Below are 15,006 nucleotides of genomic sequence, written 5' to 3'. Positions count from 1 at the left end.
CTCCAGCGCACAGGGTCCCCAGATAACCAACATCGAACTTCCATTTTCCCCCATTAATTCAAATATTAACATACATGCAGAGTCTGTCAATATCGGAGACATGAGCACCTTACGAAATGAAAGGATAAAAATTACCCTTATTGTCCTGATAAATGATTATATTTTTCTATTTCAAAAGACATCCTACTTCTTGCGCATAGAAGGAGAGGGTGGACGCAATGTTTCCCCCGAGTCCCTTCACACTTTCAGATGTAATTCTGCAATAATTTACCAAATTAAGCGAGTGCGCGCTAGGACTAGGAGTTTGCCATCGCCTCGGCTCGCTCCACGCACGCAAACCGGGTCTTAGATTCAAGCGGTACACGTTGCCATAATTTAAGACGCGCATTACGCCATTATGCAGATGCCCAGGGTGTTTATTATAAGGAGCATGTAGTCTTAAAATGCCAGTACACCTTCCTGATTTGAGAGTAATCAAAGTGAATCGATTTGGAGGCTCGCGTCAGGGACGTTTGGCACCGCTGTCATAGTGATGATGGCCCAGTAAGACTTTTTAGTTTTTTATTCTGGAAACCACTTGCAGCGGATGGGTGGTCAGTCAGTGCTCTTTTGCACTCTATAAACTTGCATGGCAGTTTTTCAGGAAATATAGTTCTTTATTCGCGGGCTTTCATTATCATTCATTTTTGTTCCTCTCTGATGCTTACTTGACACGATGCGCACTGGAAAAGCAGTAGCGGCGGCAGCAGCAGCAGCGACTCCAGTCGAGTATGTACTCACGCTCCAAGCTTAAAGCCCAGCGACAGGAAGCGTCAGTCCTCTCCATGTATGGGCAAAGCCACGCCCACGTGCGCGTCATCCTCTGACAGCGTGGATCCCGTGGGTCTGGAGTTTTTGGCTCCCGGGAAAGGTTCCAGTCCTGGGGGATAGAGGGTTGAGTTTTGTATGCTTCCATCCATTCTGCAAAGACGCGCTAAAGGCCCCTCATCATCCTCTCCCGTGTCCGGGAACACCTCCACGGTGATCATTTACGCGTTTATTTGTCTTTTGGAGCCAGAAGTGGTGGATTCAGCAGTGTCCCGAAGCCTTTTTTTGATGCTGTTGTTATAGGATGCCACCAAGCTAAGAGCATCACCATCATCATCATCATCATTAACAACAAAAACAACAACAGAAAGTTGCAAGAAATGTTTAACTGAATTAAAACGAGTCTAATATCCCTGCTATTTGCGCGACTTGTTTCGCTTCTTCCACGGGAGGATCTCCATCTATCCAAACAAGCTGCTTGGAGAGGCTTGAGAATCTTTACGCACTGAATCGTTCATGTGGTGCCAACGCAGGACGGACTGAAGAAGGAGTCGGGACTGCTTTTTCTTTTCTTCTTCTTCTCTTTTCGACAAATCCCAAACAAACTCTCACGGCTATCCGAAGGGGCTCTTGGAGAGACGACGCGCCCTCGCTCACACTCTCATTTCATCTCTTTGGCTGGAAGTGGGTTGCACGCGAACTGTTTTAATGTTTGGGATTCAGGAAAATATACCAAGAGGGGGGACCACTATGAAAGAGGAACCGCTGGGCAGTGGCATGAATCCGGTCCGATCGTGGATGCACACGGCTGGGGTGGTGGATGCGAACACGGCCGCCCAGAGGTACGTTTGCCAAATCATCCGATTTTTTAATGCATTTCTCAGATCGACCCCTAAATCCCCAATATGCCATGTATCAATTACAATCTCCCCATGCACCTCTTCGCCGCTTTCCCCTGTTCATTACATCATATTACAGTTTAAGTGACAAATCAAGAATTCTCCCATGTTTTCATTCTATCTACATCTATCTATATCTCAAGTGTACGCCTGTTGTTTTAACCCACACTGGTGTCTCGTTTTTTCCCCGCAGTGGAGTTGGTCTGGCACGGGCGCACTATGAGAAACAACCGCCATCCAACCTCAGAAAATCCAATTTTTTCCACTTCGTCCTGGCGCTTTATGACAGACAGGGACAGCCAGTGGAGATCGAAAGGACAGTTTTTGTGGACTTTGTGGAAAAGGATAAAGTAAGCGCCACTCTGGAATACTGCTTTGAATTTTCACCTTAAAACTTCCACACTTCTAGATCTTTGGAAACACGTGCGCCATTAAACCGCTTTGACGGATTTCACAGAAAAACAAAAATAGATATGCATTATACACATTATTGCCAGGAATGAATCTACTAAATACAACCTTAAATACAGTTGCTGGATTTTAAAAGCGTAAAGATGATGAGGGAACATGCATACAGACAAAAAAAAAAAATGCATGCATTTCATAAACACACTCAAATAAAATTCTCAACAACCCAGTAATGCCAATCTGACCCCAAACAAATGCTTATTTTCAGGAACCTAACAGTGAAAAAACTAACAATGGGATACATTACAAAATACAACTATTGTACAGCAACGGTAAGTGTAAATTTCTCTATTCAGCAAGGATAGCTTTACAAGTGTTTTATTCTCTCAATGGAGCCGTATTAGTTTCCTAAAAATGTAGTTCAGTTTATTCCACAAATGTAATTCTAGTAGATGGCAAACCTTCGATGATGTTTTTTTTTCTATTAGTGAATTTCAAGAATACTTTCAGCTTCTTTTTTTTTTTTCCGAGGAAACTTTGTATAGTTTTTTTTTCACCAGACATTTTCCACATTGAAAAACAAAAATAATTTCCCACAGGCGTCAGAACAGAACAGGATCTTTATGTTCGGTTAATCGATTCCATGACAAAACAGGTAAGAACTTTTCCTTTCTCTTGCGTGTGTGTATTTATATTTATAATCTGTGTCATATTTTGTTGCACGTGCTTTGGTCACACTTTATTATTACAGTATGCATAAGTAAATACAAAATAAGCAAAAACATCTTCTTCTCTATAAGTAATATCTTTTTGGAGATGCAGAGCTTTTATTGTTATTGATGCTGTAGCTCGTTATATTCACATGTGCTGTGAACACTGTAATGTAAAGCCGTGGCTGTGTTTTGGCTTGCTCTGATTAATGGGGGAGGTTATTTGGCGGATTTAATTTAATATGAATCACATTACCACGTGTTTCTTCTCGTGTAGATGCTTGATAATTTATTGCGAATTAATGGAATTGTGGAGGGCACAAACATATGTGTATATATATATACTTTTAAATTACGCATTTAAAAATAAAATAATAATAAAGAAAAACTGAGGATAAAGGGAAAATAACCTAAAGTGTTATTACATTTCTTCATTATTTATACCGATTAGTTTCTTATGAGCCACATTATAGTCTTGCTCTCGCATATTTGTCAAACCCCATATTTCTGTATTGCGCTCATTAGGCTGTTTTTTATTATTATTATTTAATCGTGTTTTAATCTGAGACAACATATAGCTCATATGCTTGTGCTTGTGAAGCACACACATGCTAATTTATAATGCATGGAAATTATTTTAATAATAGCTGCTTTGTATTTAATATAAAATAAAAAAATAATAAAATAATAAAAATGCACTTTTTTTTATCTGGCAGTGCAATATTTCTTAATTGGCATTCAGTTACTAAATTTCAGTGTGTCATTATATCGCGCTGGCGCATGTGAAAACTCACTTTTGTTGTGCTGTAATCAGATCTGGTTAAAGGCATAAAAATAAAGCTCCAGGCGCGAGACAGACACTTGAGTTCATATTGTACTCTGATGTTCTCTGAAATCACTCTCAGCTCATTTCCATTGTCCATTTCAGCCTCTCAAGAACAGGGCGGATCTTTAGCTTGATTTTGAGGCTCTTGTTATCTGTAGTTTATCCATCGTTTGGCTTCACAGGAGAGAAAATATGAAGGTTTTATCTGAGGCGCCTCTGAATGGAGCTGAACATGATCAAAGAGTCAATGGCGCTGAACAGACACTTTATGGTTTTCCGTATATTTTCAGTGAGAGGCAGGAAAATAAATAAGGACACATAAAGCAATGTCTGATCAATTCTATCTAGTGCTTCTTTTGTTATTTGCAATTTCTAGATTTGGGCTAACGGTTTTAATTTGTATCTTTGTTAGATGTGTCTTAATAGAATTAATGATTAATAGAATTAATGCAATCAGAAATACAAACCAACGCTTGCATTCATCATGCAGCTAGCAAATTAAAATTCAAAAGGGAGCTAATTGCTACTATACTTTATAATAAGTTCTCATATATTTAAAGCAATTCATGTTTGCACCGTGTGTTTATTTACGCACGCATGCGTTTTTTTTCCCTTTCCAGTTTTATGTGTATACAACAGTGCTTGAATTTTCATACATGTATATGTACTAATAATAGGCCTACTGTGTATTTTATTTGTTTTTGCAATGGTCTACTGTGCAAGAGCGCACTCCAACGCGCCCCGCGGATCCCACGGAAGGACGCGTCGGAGTGCGCTCTTGCACAGTACATCATAACGGGAGCAGGGCAAACAGGGAGGGAGGGAGAGAGAGAGAGAAAGAGAGAGTGAGACAGAACGCGCAGAAAGCACCAAGGCCCGTGCGCACCTACAGCTCCAAACGCCATCTGTTAAAGCCAATGCTCAAAAATTACTCAAGCGTACCCCCCGACACCGCTTTTTATCTAAAGAAAAATCATTGTTAGCGGCTCAAAATAAACAACAGATTGCCCATTAGCACTCTACCCCTAAATATCTGCAGATTATAACCGCGTTGATGTGTACGGTTATGGGTATTATTTACCGCGGCCATCTGCGTCGGAGAAGTGACATCTATGTGATTTCTGTTATCATTCCCCAAATAAATAGCGCAAAGATCTAAACAGAAGCATATGCGACTCTTCATTTCTAAAGTGATATGCATGTGGTATAATTTGTCATCGCAATGACCGGCCAAGTGTTGATATTCATTTCAAACATCATATTTATTTATGCAAATTAATAACACAAAGGTTATCTCTATCTTGAATGTGGGCATGTGTGTTGGTTTACAGATAAAACATTGTTTAACAATGTATGTGGGCGAAATGGATTTTATTTATTTTCTCTTGTCGATTTTTAATTGATGAAATTGAACTGTGTGGCATAAAACCACATTTTATTATTTTATGTTTAATTTCATAGTATATTTTTTTCTTTGCTGGAGAAATGCAGTTTTATATTTAATATTTTAAATGTTATATTTTATGTGTTGTCCACTTGTTTAAAACGTCTTCAATGTGACTTTTATTTCAAGGCTATTATTTATGAAGGTCAAGATAAAAACCCAGAAATGTGCCGAGTTCTTCTCACACACGAAATTATGTGCAGGTAAGAAAAAAGAAACATCTTTTCATTTTCAGATAATTATAAACTATTACATTTGACTGCGTAATTGAATTTGATCAGCCATAATGTCTTGTCATGTTTTCATAAATGCGTAACGCACATGATGTAGGCCCATCCAGGCCTCCGAGCATCAGCCTTACAGAAAATCAATGAATCCCTGAATAGATCTGCCTGGATACGCTGAAAAGAATCCAAATGTTCAGAATTGTCTGACGGCTTATGCGTAATGATTTACGATTCGCTTTGCGCCCTGCTCTGCGAGTTTCAGAAGTTCTACTTCAAAAGCACAAATCTGACCGGATCATTAGGTGACATCGGACTTATGAATGGTTTCACTGGACTTTTAACACTATAGAGGATGAATTGAAATTCACACACACAGCGGTCGGCTCAAATGCAAACGCGTGTGTGCGCTCTCGGGCCTTTTTTTGGAAAGTGGCTTTTCATCCTCAGTATTTTAATCGTGCGCCACTCTGTCTGTTCTGATTTTTACGCACACGCCACAGATATATCCTTATCCTGTGGTTATTTTAAAAGTAGAAAAATTACGATTAATAAAATAACTGCACTGAAAGAGAACCCGACGCTTATGGAAGCAAGCACTCAATTTTCCACCAAATCGGAAAGGAATCAGAACAGTGCGCAGGGGTCACGCCACATCCTTCTGCGCGCGAGCTAAAAACGCTTCAAACTTTTAAGAGCTTACAGGACCTCGTTTAACGATCAAGAAAGTTCCTCGCATCGCACTCTGTTGCTTGCGTCAAAACCGCACGGATGCGTTTCCGAGTCCCAAGCAGAGGTCCATAGACATACCTTAATCACTTTAGCTGTCAGCTTTAAGGAGCTTTACGTGTTTTCTATACCATATGGTGTTAATTTGGCTCACTTAGACATGTAACCATTATACAAGTAGGCTTCTTTAAATTCAAGAGGCATTTTTTTCCCCTCTGTAATTTCAACATTAATTAAAGAAAGCATAATGGAAGCATCTTCAGGGCCTCAAAATGGAGGCATTGGCACATTGTAGGAGACTGATGGAGGCTTTTTGAGCTGGTAATTAATAAGTGCCCCACAGAAATCCTGGTTGAAGGTAGCATCTTGCATCCTCTCCAGACACAACAGCTTGACAATTAGAGGTAAACAAAAGCTGGGGCTGAGAGAGAGCTTTCCCCCCTCCCAGCCTCCTGGCACCCCCTCTCCTCCTCTCAGCACTAAGACAAACACCAAAAACATGCTGTTTTCCCTCCTTCAGCCACAGCGCCGGGCTCCGTGTTTACCCGCCGCCCGCATCTGTGAGAACCGCAGCCACCAACACCATCCGGCTCAGCCAGAACCTACGCCAAACACCTCGGCGGTTAGCTAGAAAAGAGGACGAGAGACCGTGTCAGATGAATAAATCGAAACACACGGTGCTCGGAGACGAAAGACACATGCAAGCTGTTTGCTGATTCTCTCATATCTCATCTCATGTCTCCTTTTCTCTCTCCCTGTGTTTTTCTCCCCAAGTCGGTGTTGTGACAAAAAAAGCTGCGGAAACAGGAACGAAACGCCCTCAGACCCCGTGATCATCGACAGGTAAGACTATCTTTCTGCTTCCTGTGAGCGTAGGGCACTGCGGCCCAGCATCCTGGCCCGGGTTTTCCCCGTGTTGTTGTGCGGCATCCCGCCACGCAGGTGGGTTGACGCAGGGTGTCTTTAGGGACCGCGTAATTGCTGGTGAGTTGTCAGGGACGTGCTTTCCTCGAGACTTGCAAGCAGTTCGCCGCATTGAGAGAGCGTTTGGCTTTAAATTCTCAACCCTTTCATCGTAATTTGTTAACAACTGCTCTGCTTATCTTCTCTGTAAACAGTGCACTGCCTCTCGCTGGCTTTGTGGGAGGACTGCGTGCCACAGCTGAGCAGTAACGTTGCATCTCCGAACGTGCATGTTCGAGGCAAAAAGGCATCTTTACGTTGCGCTCTGTAGTGCTGCCGGTGGGAAATGAGTAATGTTTCTGGGCTGGCTGTTGGCGGTTGCATGTTGATCACATTAGGGAAAGCGTGTTCAAACACACCGGCTCCCGCCGAGTGGGTAATTGACGTTCTTTCTTTTTTTTTCTGCAGCTTATGTTTCTCTTTGTGAGTCTGGCTCAAGGTTACACTTACTCGGCGAGACTTACACTTCTTCCTTTTTGTCCAATTATCCCTGTGGTGGCAGCACATACGTGGATTATGGCAGGGCAGGTTTTGGACTCGCGGCTGAAACGGTAAATGTGACAAGGAGCGCTGGCTGCTGGAGTCCGGGCCTCTTGGAGATTAGTGAGCTAGAACAAGCCTACCTTGCTCCATAAAGCCATGAGTCTCTCTGTTTCCATCTGCTGTAAAGAGCCATGAATAACCAACAAGCGGTGCCAGCAGTGAGAGTCTTGTTTTCTCGCTGTAGCTGTTGCAAAGTTATCTCCCGATCACAAACTTGCCTGTCCACTGAGTGGGAAATTAGATTGGAGGGCGAGATGATGGGCAAAGCCGTGAACGAAATATGCACCACCAGTGGATAGCAATGCTGATGTTTGACTTGCTGAAATAGCTGTTTGCTTAGCGGGGAATGTTTGGTATCTGACAGAGGGGACATCTCTCTTATTAGTAATCAAATAGCAGTGACCAGTTGTCGCTGTCACTCACCGTGCATGAAGTGTGTGAAGCATCGGAAAAAAGGACTCATGCCCTGCGTGTCGAAATTATGGCCGTGCTTGCGTGTTTGGAGGTCTGAGCATTTCCCGCTCTCACGTCATGTGGTCGTAATGTGGAAACCCTGCCTGTGAGTGAACTGGTTCATGTGAGGAGAGGCTGTTTGATTCAGTTTTAGAGTAGAAGTTTTTTATTTTTTCCTCATAGCTTATTCATAATCAATATTTGATTTGAATCATAATCCATCGCTCTGTTATGAAGCCTAGTAAGCCGTCTTGTTTTCTGCTTCAAGCAGCATTCACTAAATGCTGTACATAGTCAGCAACAGACATTTGAATCACATTTGAGAATAGTTTAACATTAACATGTTGCTAAGCTAATTCTACAATGCTTTAATAAGCATAAAATAGTTAATTTTCATTTATACTTTTTAGATTTTTCACAAATGTTAAATGTATTTAGCCCTGCGTGTCGAAATTATGGCCGTGCTTGCGTGTTTGGAGGTCTGAGCATTTCCCGCTCTCACGTCATGTGGTCGTAATGTGGAAACCCTGCCTGTGAGTGAACTGGTTCATGTGAGGAGAGGCTGTTTGATTCAGTTTTAGAGTAGAAGTTTTTTATTTTTTCCTCATAGCTTATTCATAATCAATATTTGATTTGAATCATAATCCATCGCTCTGTTATGAAGCCTAGTAAGCCGTCTTGTTTTCTGCTTCAAGCAGCATTCACTAAATGCTGTACATAGTCAGCAACAGACATTTGAATCACATTTGAGAATAGTTTAACATGAACATGTTGCTAAGCTAATTCTACAATGCTTTAATAAGCATAAAATAGTTAATTTTCATTTATACTTTTTTGATTTTTCACAAATGTTAAATGTATTTATTGCATTCTGGGATTTTCTTGTCCGTGAATAAGCAATGCTGCCTTACAATCTGGCTAAAATGTTGTGTCTTATGAGGTAGCATCAATGCTAAATATTTATTCACATCAGCATAATGATGCTGTAAAATGTTACCCCATGTAGGCAGCTGACTAGCTTTTGGAACAGAGCCCCTATTTAACCTTTTTTTAAGTGGAATATGAATTCCTTACATCTTCTTCTGTAAACACTCTCAAAGAGTGTGAATCAATCCCAGTAACCTTGGTTATCTTTGCATTAAATGATTAGCTTGTTTAAACAGACATGCTGAAGAGCTCTGACAGTGTGCGAACAGTAATTAGTTACAGGACCAACATTCATGCACTCACTGTAACTCAACCGCAGGAGAAAGAAAAGCTAGTGGGGCGAGAGGAAAAAAAGGAAAAGAGGAGTCCCAGCGAGGAGGAGGAGGAGGAGGAGGAGGATTTGTTTTGGTTTTCTAAACAGAAGATAAAACACATATCACTTCCTCTTAGCAGATCCTGAAAAGAGTCTCAGGCAGTCAGAGTCGATTCTCCCCACCGGCCATGGCTTATACAATGTATTTACCTTTAAAAGAAAAAAAAACATACAAACACTTTACAACAGGGTTTCACTGATATTTACTGCATTGACTCTTCCCATAAATTGCTGGGCTTTGTATTGTGGCTAAATAGAGGTGGATGGATCGGATGTCTTGGCGCTTTGTGCTTCAATCTGGTGAACAATATGTGTAACACTAGTAAAAGAGGAAAAGGAGAACAGCGCAAAGAAGGTCTGATACTCGGCAAAATGAGGGATATTGTGGTAGGTTGAAACGGCGGATAAAAAAGCTCACATTTTGATTGTGAGGCGTCTGAAAGACTCGAGAGGATCGTTTTCATAGAGGGGTGATCCGTTCTGTCGGATCACAAAAGCAGATGTGCTTCATTAGCCGACTGCATTGTCTGCATATCACAACTGTGAACAGATGATTTTATCCAACGCTCAGAGAACAAGGCGACCGGGAGAGCCCGGAACGCACGGAAACACGAACCTCAAATGACTGAAGCGTTCGTGCAGGTGGGGTGTATGATATAAAGCTAATTTGTAATCACAAAACTAATCCTGTGGGGTTATGTCTTGTTAGGTCCGTCTTTTTTCCTAGTCTCTGAGGAAAAAGTGGAACATTGCAGTACACAAGGGAGTTTTATGCATAGCTAAGATACATGCATGCTCAGTCACCATTTATAAACAAGCATTTGCGTGCACAGGAAGTATATTGTGTGAGGGTTCGACTGCATTACAATCAAAACATTTTACTGGGTTGGACTTGGGATAGCTAAATAGACAGACAGATAGAGGAAGAGAATGTTCTGCTAAACAGGGCTATGGTGACCAGAAGATCTGGTGATCCATTATCAATAACGTTTTCAGCCACATTCTCCCAGATGGCACATGGGCCAGGCATACTGCTCGTTGGCACGGGCTTGGACAATAACTGGCACCCGCTCGCTTCTGGCATTTTCAATGGAGTTTAGGAGACTTATCATTCCAAATGTGTCCTATTTTCCTGTAGTCAAGCCAGACATCTGTTTATACTATTTCTCTTGGACTTTGGTGCAGCTTTAGGTTCTTCACGAGGAGAAGAAGAAAAAACGAGAAAAGCTTGGTTGTATTTCACAGCTGTTACAAAATTTCAACCTCAATGGTTCTTTAAATATTTCACAACCCGACCCGGCTTCGCCATAGATTATTCATTGGTATTTTTTAAAAGATAGATTGAGCCTCTGAAATGAGGAGTTCTATGGCTAGACTCGAACTCTTGTAGGTGATGTCTTGATGTCAAGCATGTCAAGCGCGAGGCGTTGGATCATTTACCGCCCCCGTATCGGTCCAAAAACTAATAAAACCCCTCTGACTCAAGAACGATCAGGCTTTTCCTAGCCAACCGATCTCCCTTTCACTTCCTGTCAGAAAGGTCAAGACATGCTGACCTCTGACAGCCAACCCCCTCCCTCAACTGAATAATTCATGACATTGACTTTTTTTTGTCAGAGTACACAGTTGTGAAGCAGGACGGTTTATGTAGCTCATTTCGCTGAGGCTTCTGCACCTGTTCGGACCGTGCGGTATTTGGGTCCCGATGCTGATTTAGCTAAACATTCATTAATTTTTTTCGTACCGGAGGACCTTTCCAGAAGGGATTACGCTTGGTTATTAGCTAGGTCTTCCTGGAGCCATATGCAGGGGGAAAATACTCCGCCTGTTGCAGGGTTTTTTAATCTTTAAAAACCAACACAGATCGTTCCTCAGTTTATTTGCCCTTTTGTTTGTATCTTCTCCGACCAGGCTACTTAAAAAGACCCCCTTTCTCTCATCCGCGCACAGTCCCGCTCTCAGAGCTGATCAAATGCCAGCATTTAGAAGGTCAGAGCTTTTGTTGGAAAAGCGCTATGTAAATTAGCACCAGCAAAAGGGACATTAAACAAAATTCAATTCATTGTCTCCCTTAATGTCATTTACATTTTTGGCTTGGGCCCGTCCTGTCGAGGAGAATTTTGGAGATGATTTTAATTGCATATCAGCGCTGGAACAGAGGGCTGTCTGGAGCGAGACACATTTGGATCACCTGTAAAGAGAGGTTTATTTACCAATGCTCTTGAATGGCAGGTTTTCACAGGCGCGTGCGTGCCGTAATTAAGCCCGTGTTAAGTGTTAATTCCCGGCATGTCTTTTTCCTACCAAAGAAAGGCTGGTTTTACCCACCTTGTGGGGAGTTCTGTGGCTTTAGTCCTTGTTTATTAGCTTTGAGACATTCTATGCACTTCTAAACGTAGACAAAATACACATTTAGCAGATTTGATGAACCAAACTGAGCTGTTATCTTCAACATATCAGTTCTCAGAACAATATGCAAAGGTTGTACCTTTAGGGAGTGAGAGTATCTTTGTACCTTATTTACAGCTAAAAGTTCCATAGTAGTACCTTAAGGTTTTGCAGTACTACAATAAGGTCCTATGCATCTTTTAAAGGTAGATAAGGTACAAAGTTGTCTTTTTAAGGGTACTCCCCCAGTGACAAGCTGCCCTAAATGTACAATTTGTGCAGATTTCTCTGATAGTATCAAAACTGTTGTCCAATCAAATGCTCTACAAAAGCAGACTGTCCCTCCCCCTGATGTCACATGACTCTGACTAGTATAGTAAGTAGCAAATCATGCTGTGACGTAAATTAAGCGCTGCTCAACTCGAAGTACAATCCCCCCGGTATGTCCCGCCCGAACTTCCAGTTTAATAGGAAATACAACCATGCAGGATGTGTGAAACAGAGCGGTACGGTAGAGGGCACTTGAACTGCTGCTTTTGCCTCCAGCCACGAGAGTAATATTTTTATTTATTTATATCTTACCTTGTCCAGGTGACATTCAACAGACCGTGTATGTGTATGAATGTTTTATTCGAAAAGTCCTTGTACCTCCAGTAGAGCCACAGCAGTCTTGGAGGATGCGTATGCATGTATATGTGTGTTTATGTTCACAGATACACACGTGTGAGAGGAGGAGATTGCCGGAGCTCCATTAGACCTGATTAATGAGGTTGCAGACAGCAGATATATCTCTGGCCAGGTAACAGCCTCACTGCTGCAGGTACACAGGTGTGCGCAGCAACTCTTTATTTATGAGACAGTCAGCAACCCCCCTGCTAACATGAGAGAGACAGAGAGAGAGAGAGAGAGAGAGAGAGAGAGAGAGAGAGAGAGAGAGAGAGAGAGTGCTTTTTCCTTCATTGAGCAAGTCCACTAGTGGCCAAAGTGAAAGCAGAGTGTAGATCTCCACTACTGGATGAAAAATAACACCAGAATAGAGTTCATGCTGTCTCACAGTGCTATACTAGGATGCTTGCAAGTGTATTGCTTTGGTGTAGGTTGTCGGGCACAGGTTTTAAGTGCATAATTGCTGGTTAGATTCTGTCCTATGTTTAGGGCATTAGTTAAAGGTGCAGTGTCGTTTTATGCCACTAGAGGCAGCAAAGGGAATTGCAAAAATAATGACTGTATTCAAACAAGTTTTAAAGACTCCCCCTATCTGTCATGGATAGAAAAACAGTCATGTTATTGGTTGACCCATTGTTGTCACATCCGGTCTACTTGGACAAACCGATTGCAATTTGATTCTGGCACCATTTATTATGTGAAATAAATTAAATGTAACATTTTCTTTGAATGCATAAACAACATTTAAATATTAATTCAGCTTGCATTAATAAATTGAGGATTTTGTAAAAAAAAAAAAAAAAAAAAAACCTGGAAAGAAAAAAGGCAAGTGTTTTCTAGTATGCAAATGATTTATCATTAGCATACTTAAGGTTCTCCTTATGCCGGCTTGTTTGAAATGTAGACCAAAAATCTTTTGTAATTACATGTTAATTGCTCTTTTGTCTCCTCGACATAATGATATACAAAAATGCCTTTGCGTGCAGCGTGGATGACACTGTCACCTTGAAACTCTTCAGAACCGACTACACTTCTAAACTCCTCTGTTATGAACTAGTGACTTCTGTCTCACTAAAGGGATCAAGAGAGGTAGCGAGCGAGTGAGAACAGCTGGCTCTTTCTAACTGTGAATAACTGACAGTTGTCTGTAAGAGGTTTTAATGAAGATTGCCACCTTTTATGCGAGGAACTGAAGGGATGCCAGATCTACAGGAGGGGAGAAGCAGAGAGCTTAACCTGCCCTTGGCAGCTAGCACTCAACTCGCACTCACACAGAAAATGAGAAACAGCCTCTGCGGTCAAAAAGCCAAACCTTAGCGCTGCCACACATTGCTCACACGTAGAAGTGGGTCAAGGCCTAGCAGATGTCCGACAGCACACAACTCAAGAGCAGGCTTCTCCATAACAATGTCCTCTACGGACAGAGGTAAACACTCTCCTATCTGAAAAATAATCATTGCTACTTGCTACACTTTTAAAAATTAGGCTCCCGGCTAGTTTTGCAGCCTGATTTCAATAGGAAAAAAAACTATATTCACATTTACATTAGGAAGATGCTTTAATCCAAAGTGATTTTATTAGTTTGTATAACAAAACCCATGATCTTTGTGTCGCTAGCTTACTTTTAATGAAAAACTTTAAACAAAAAACCCTATATAGAATTAAAAAGGATTAATAAAAAAAATAAAAAAAAAACTTCGAAAGTGCTGCAATGAACCATTGAGGAAGCATTATTTCTGCAATGGGTTTGTAACTTTTTTCTTCTTCCTGAGAGTAATCACAGACATTGTTGCTGGAAATTGTAAAAAACATTCAGTAAAACTTTTATTAGCCAATCAGAAAGGCTCTTTTTCCTATGACATGATTTTGCACTTTTGCATTCAAGTTTGTTGACATCAGGTGGCAAGCATAAAATATAGCAAAAGGCTTCAAATTGTATTTATACCACATAGTTTGGTAATTTTAACACCCAGCTCTGGGGTCTGAAAGGAGATGGACTTTTATTTTTTAAATCATCAAGATTTAGGAGTTTTTCTAATAATTAATGAAGTTAGGATTCTCTATTAGTGTAGAAACATCAATGGTCTTGATTTAGCTACTACATGCTAATAGTACTGGCAATGGCAATGTGTGCATTTCTTTTTTTGTGCCATGTGGGTCTGTGTGTTAGGATTGAAGAGGGAAGGGGGAAATAGCTCTAGCATGTGTAGACCAGAGGGAACCCTGCGCTGTGTTGTTGTAAGACATGTTGCATGGGCCTTGTAACCGGAAGACGCCGGCTCCGAGGAGTCTATAGTGACAGACGAAATCCACACACACTCTTAGCGGTGAGAAAGCTGCAGATGCGAATCAGAAGAGAAATGTGAAAATGATAGTTTTGCTACAACAACCACACAACGATTGTGTGTGTGTGTGTGTGTGTGTCTGGTGGAGATATTGAGAGTCTAATCAGGACTCCGTGGAGGGGACATATGTGCTTTAAAAAGCCCCTTTTATTTGATTGAGCACACAAAGCAACGACACTCCCCTTTTGTTGGGCTATATGAAAACCCCCGCTGAGCGTGTCAACACGCACACACACATGCATATGCACGCATGGATTCACATGCAACAAATACTAACGTGCATAAAGCATGATTATTGTCA

At 41.3% G+C, this 15,006-nt stretch overlaps 1 protein-coding gene across 8 annotated transcripts in view; it reads left to right on the top strand.

The window, feature by feature from the left end:
• Positions 1-294: 294 nt before the first annotated feature.
• The window catches only part of LOC107582179 (transcription factor COE3), a 97,913-nt gene continuing 83,201 nt past the window's right edge, over positions 295-15,006 (top strand). For all 8 annotated transcript variants that reach the window (XM_016267925.1, XM_016267923.1, XM_016267920.1 and 5 more), the window contains exons 1-6: positions 295-1,649; positions 1,900-2,056; positions 2,383-2,446; positions 2,714-2,769; positions 5,224-5,297; positions 6,822-6,890. In XM_016267925.1, the coding sequence (XP_016123411.1) occupies positions 1,516-1,649; positions 1,900-2,056; positions 2,383-2,446; positions 2,714-2,769; positions 5,224-5,297; positions 6,822-6,890 (554 nt within the window). In that variant the 5' untranslated portion in view covers positions 295-1,515. The remainder of the gene's footprint in view (positions 1,650-1,899; positions 2,057-2,382; positions 2,447-2,713; positions 2,770-5,223; positions 5,298-6,821; positions 6,891-15,006) is intronic.

This window comes from Sinocyclocheilus grahami, unplaced genomic scaffold (assembly GCF_001515645.1).
Source record: "Sinocyclocheilus grahami isolate Dianchi unplaced genomic scaffold, SAMN03320097.WGS_v1.1 scaffold41.1, whole genome shotgun sequence".
Lineage (NCBI taxonomy): Eukaryota > Metazoa > Chordata > Actinopteri > Cypriniformes > Cyprinidae > Sinocyclocheilus > Sinocyclocheilus grahami.
The sequence above is the reverse complement of the archived record's forward strand: the minus strand, read 5'-3'. Positions and strand labels throughout refer to the sequence as shown.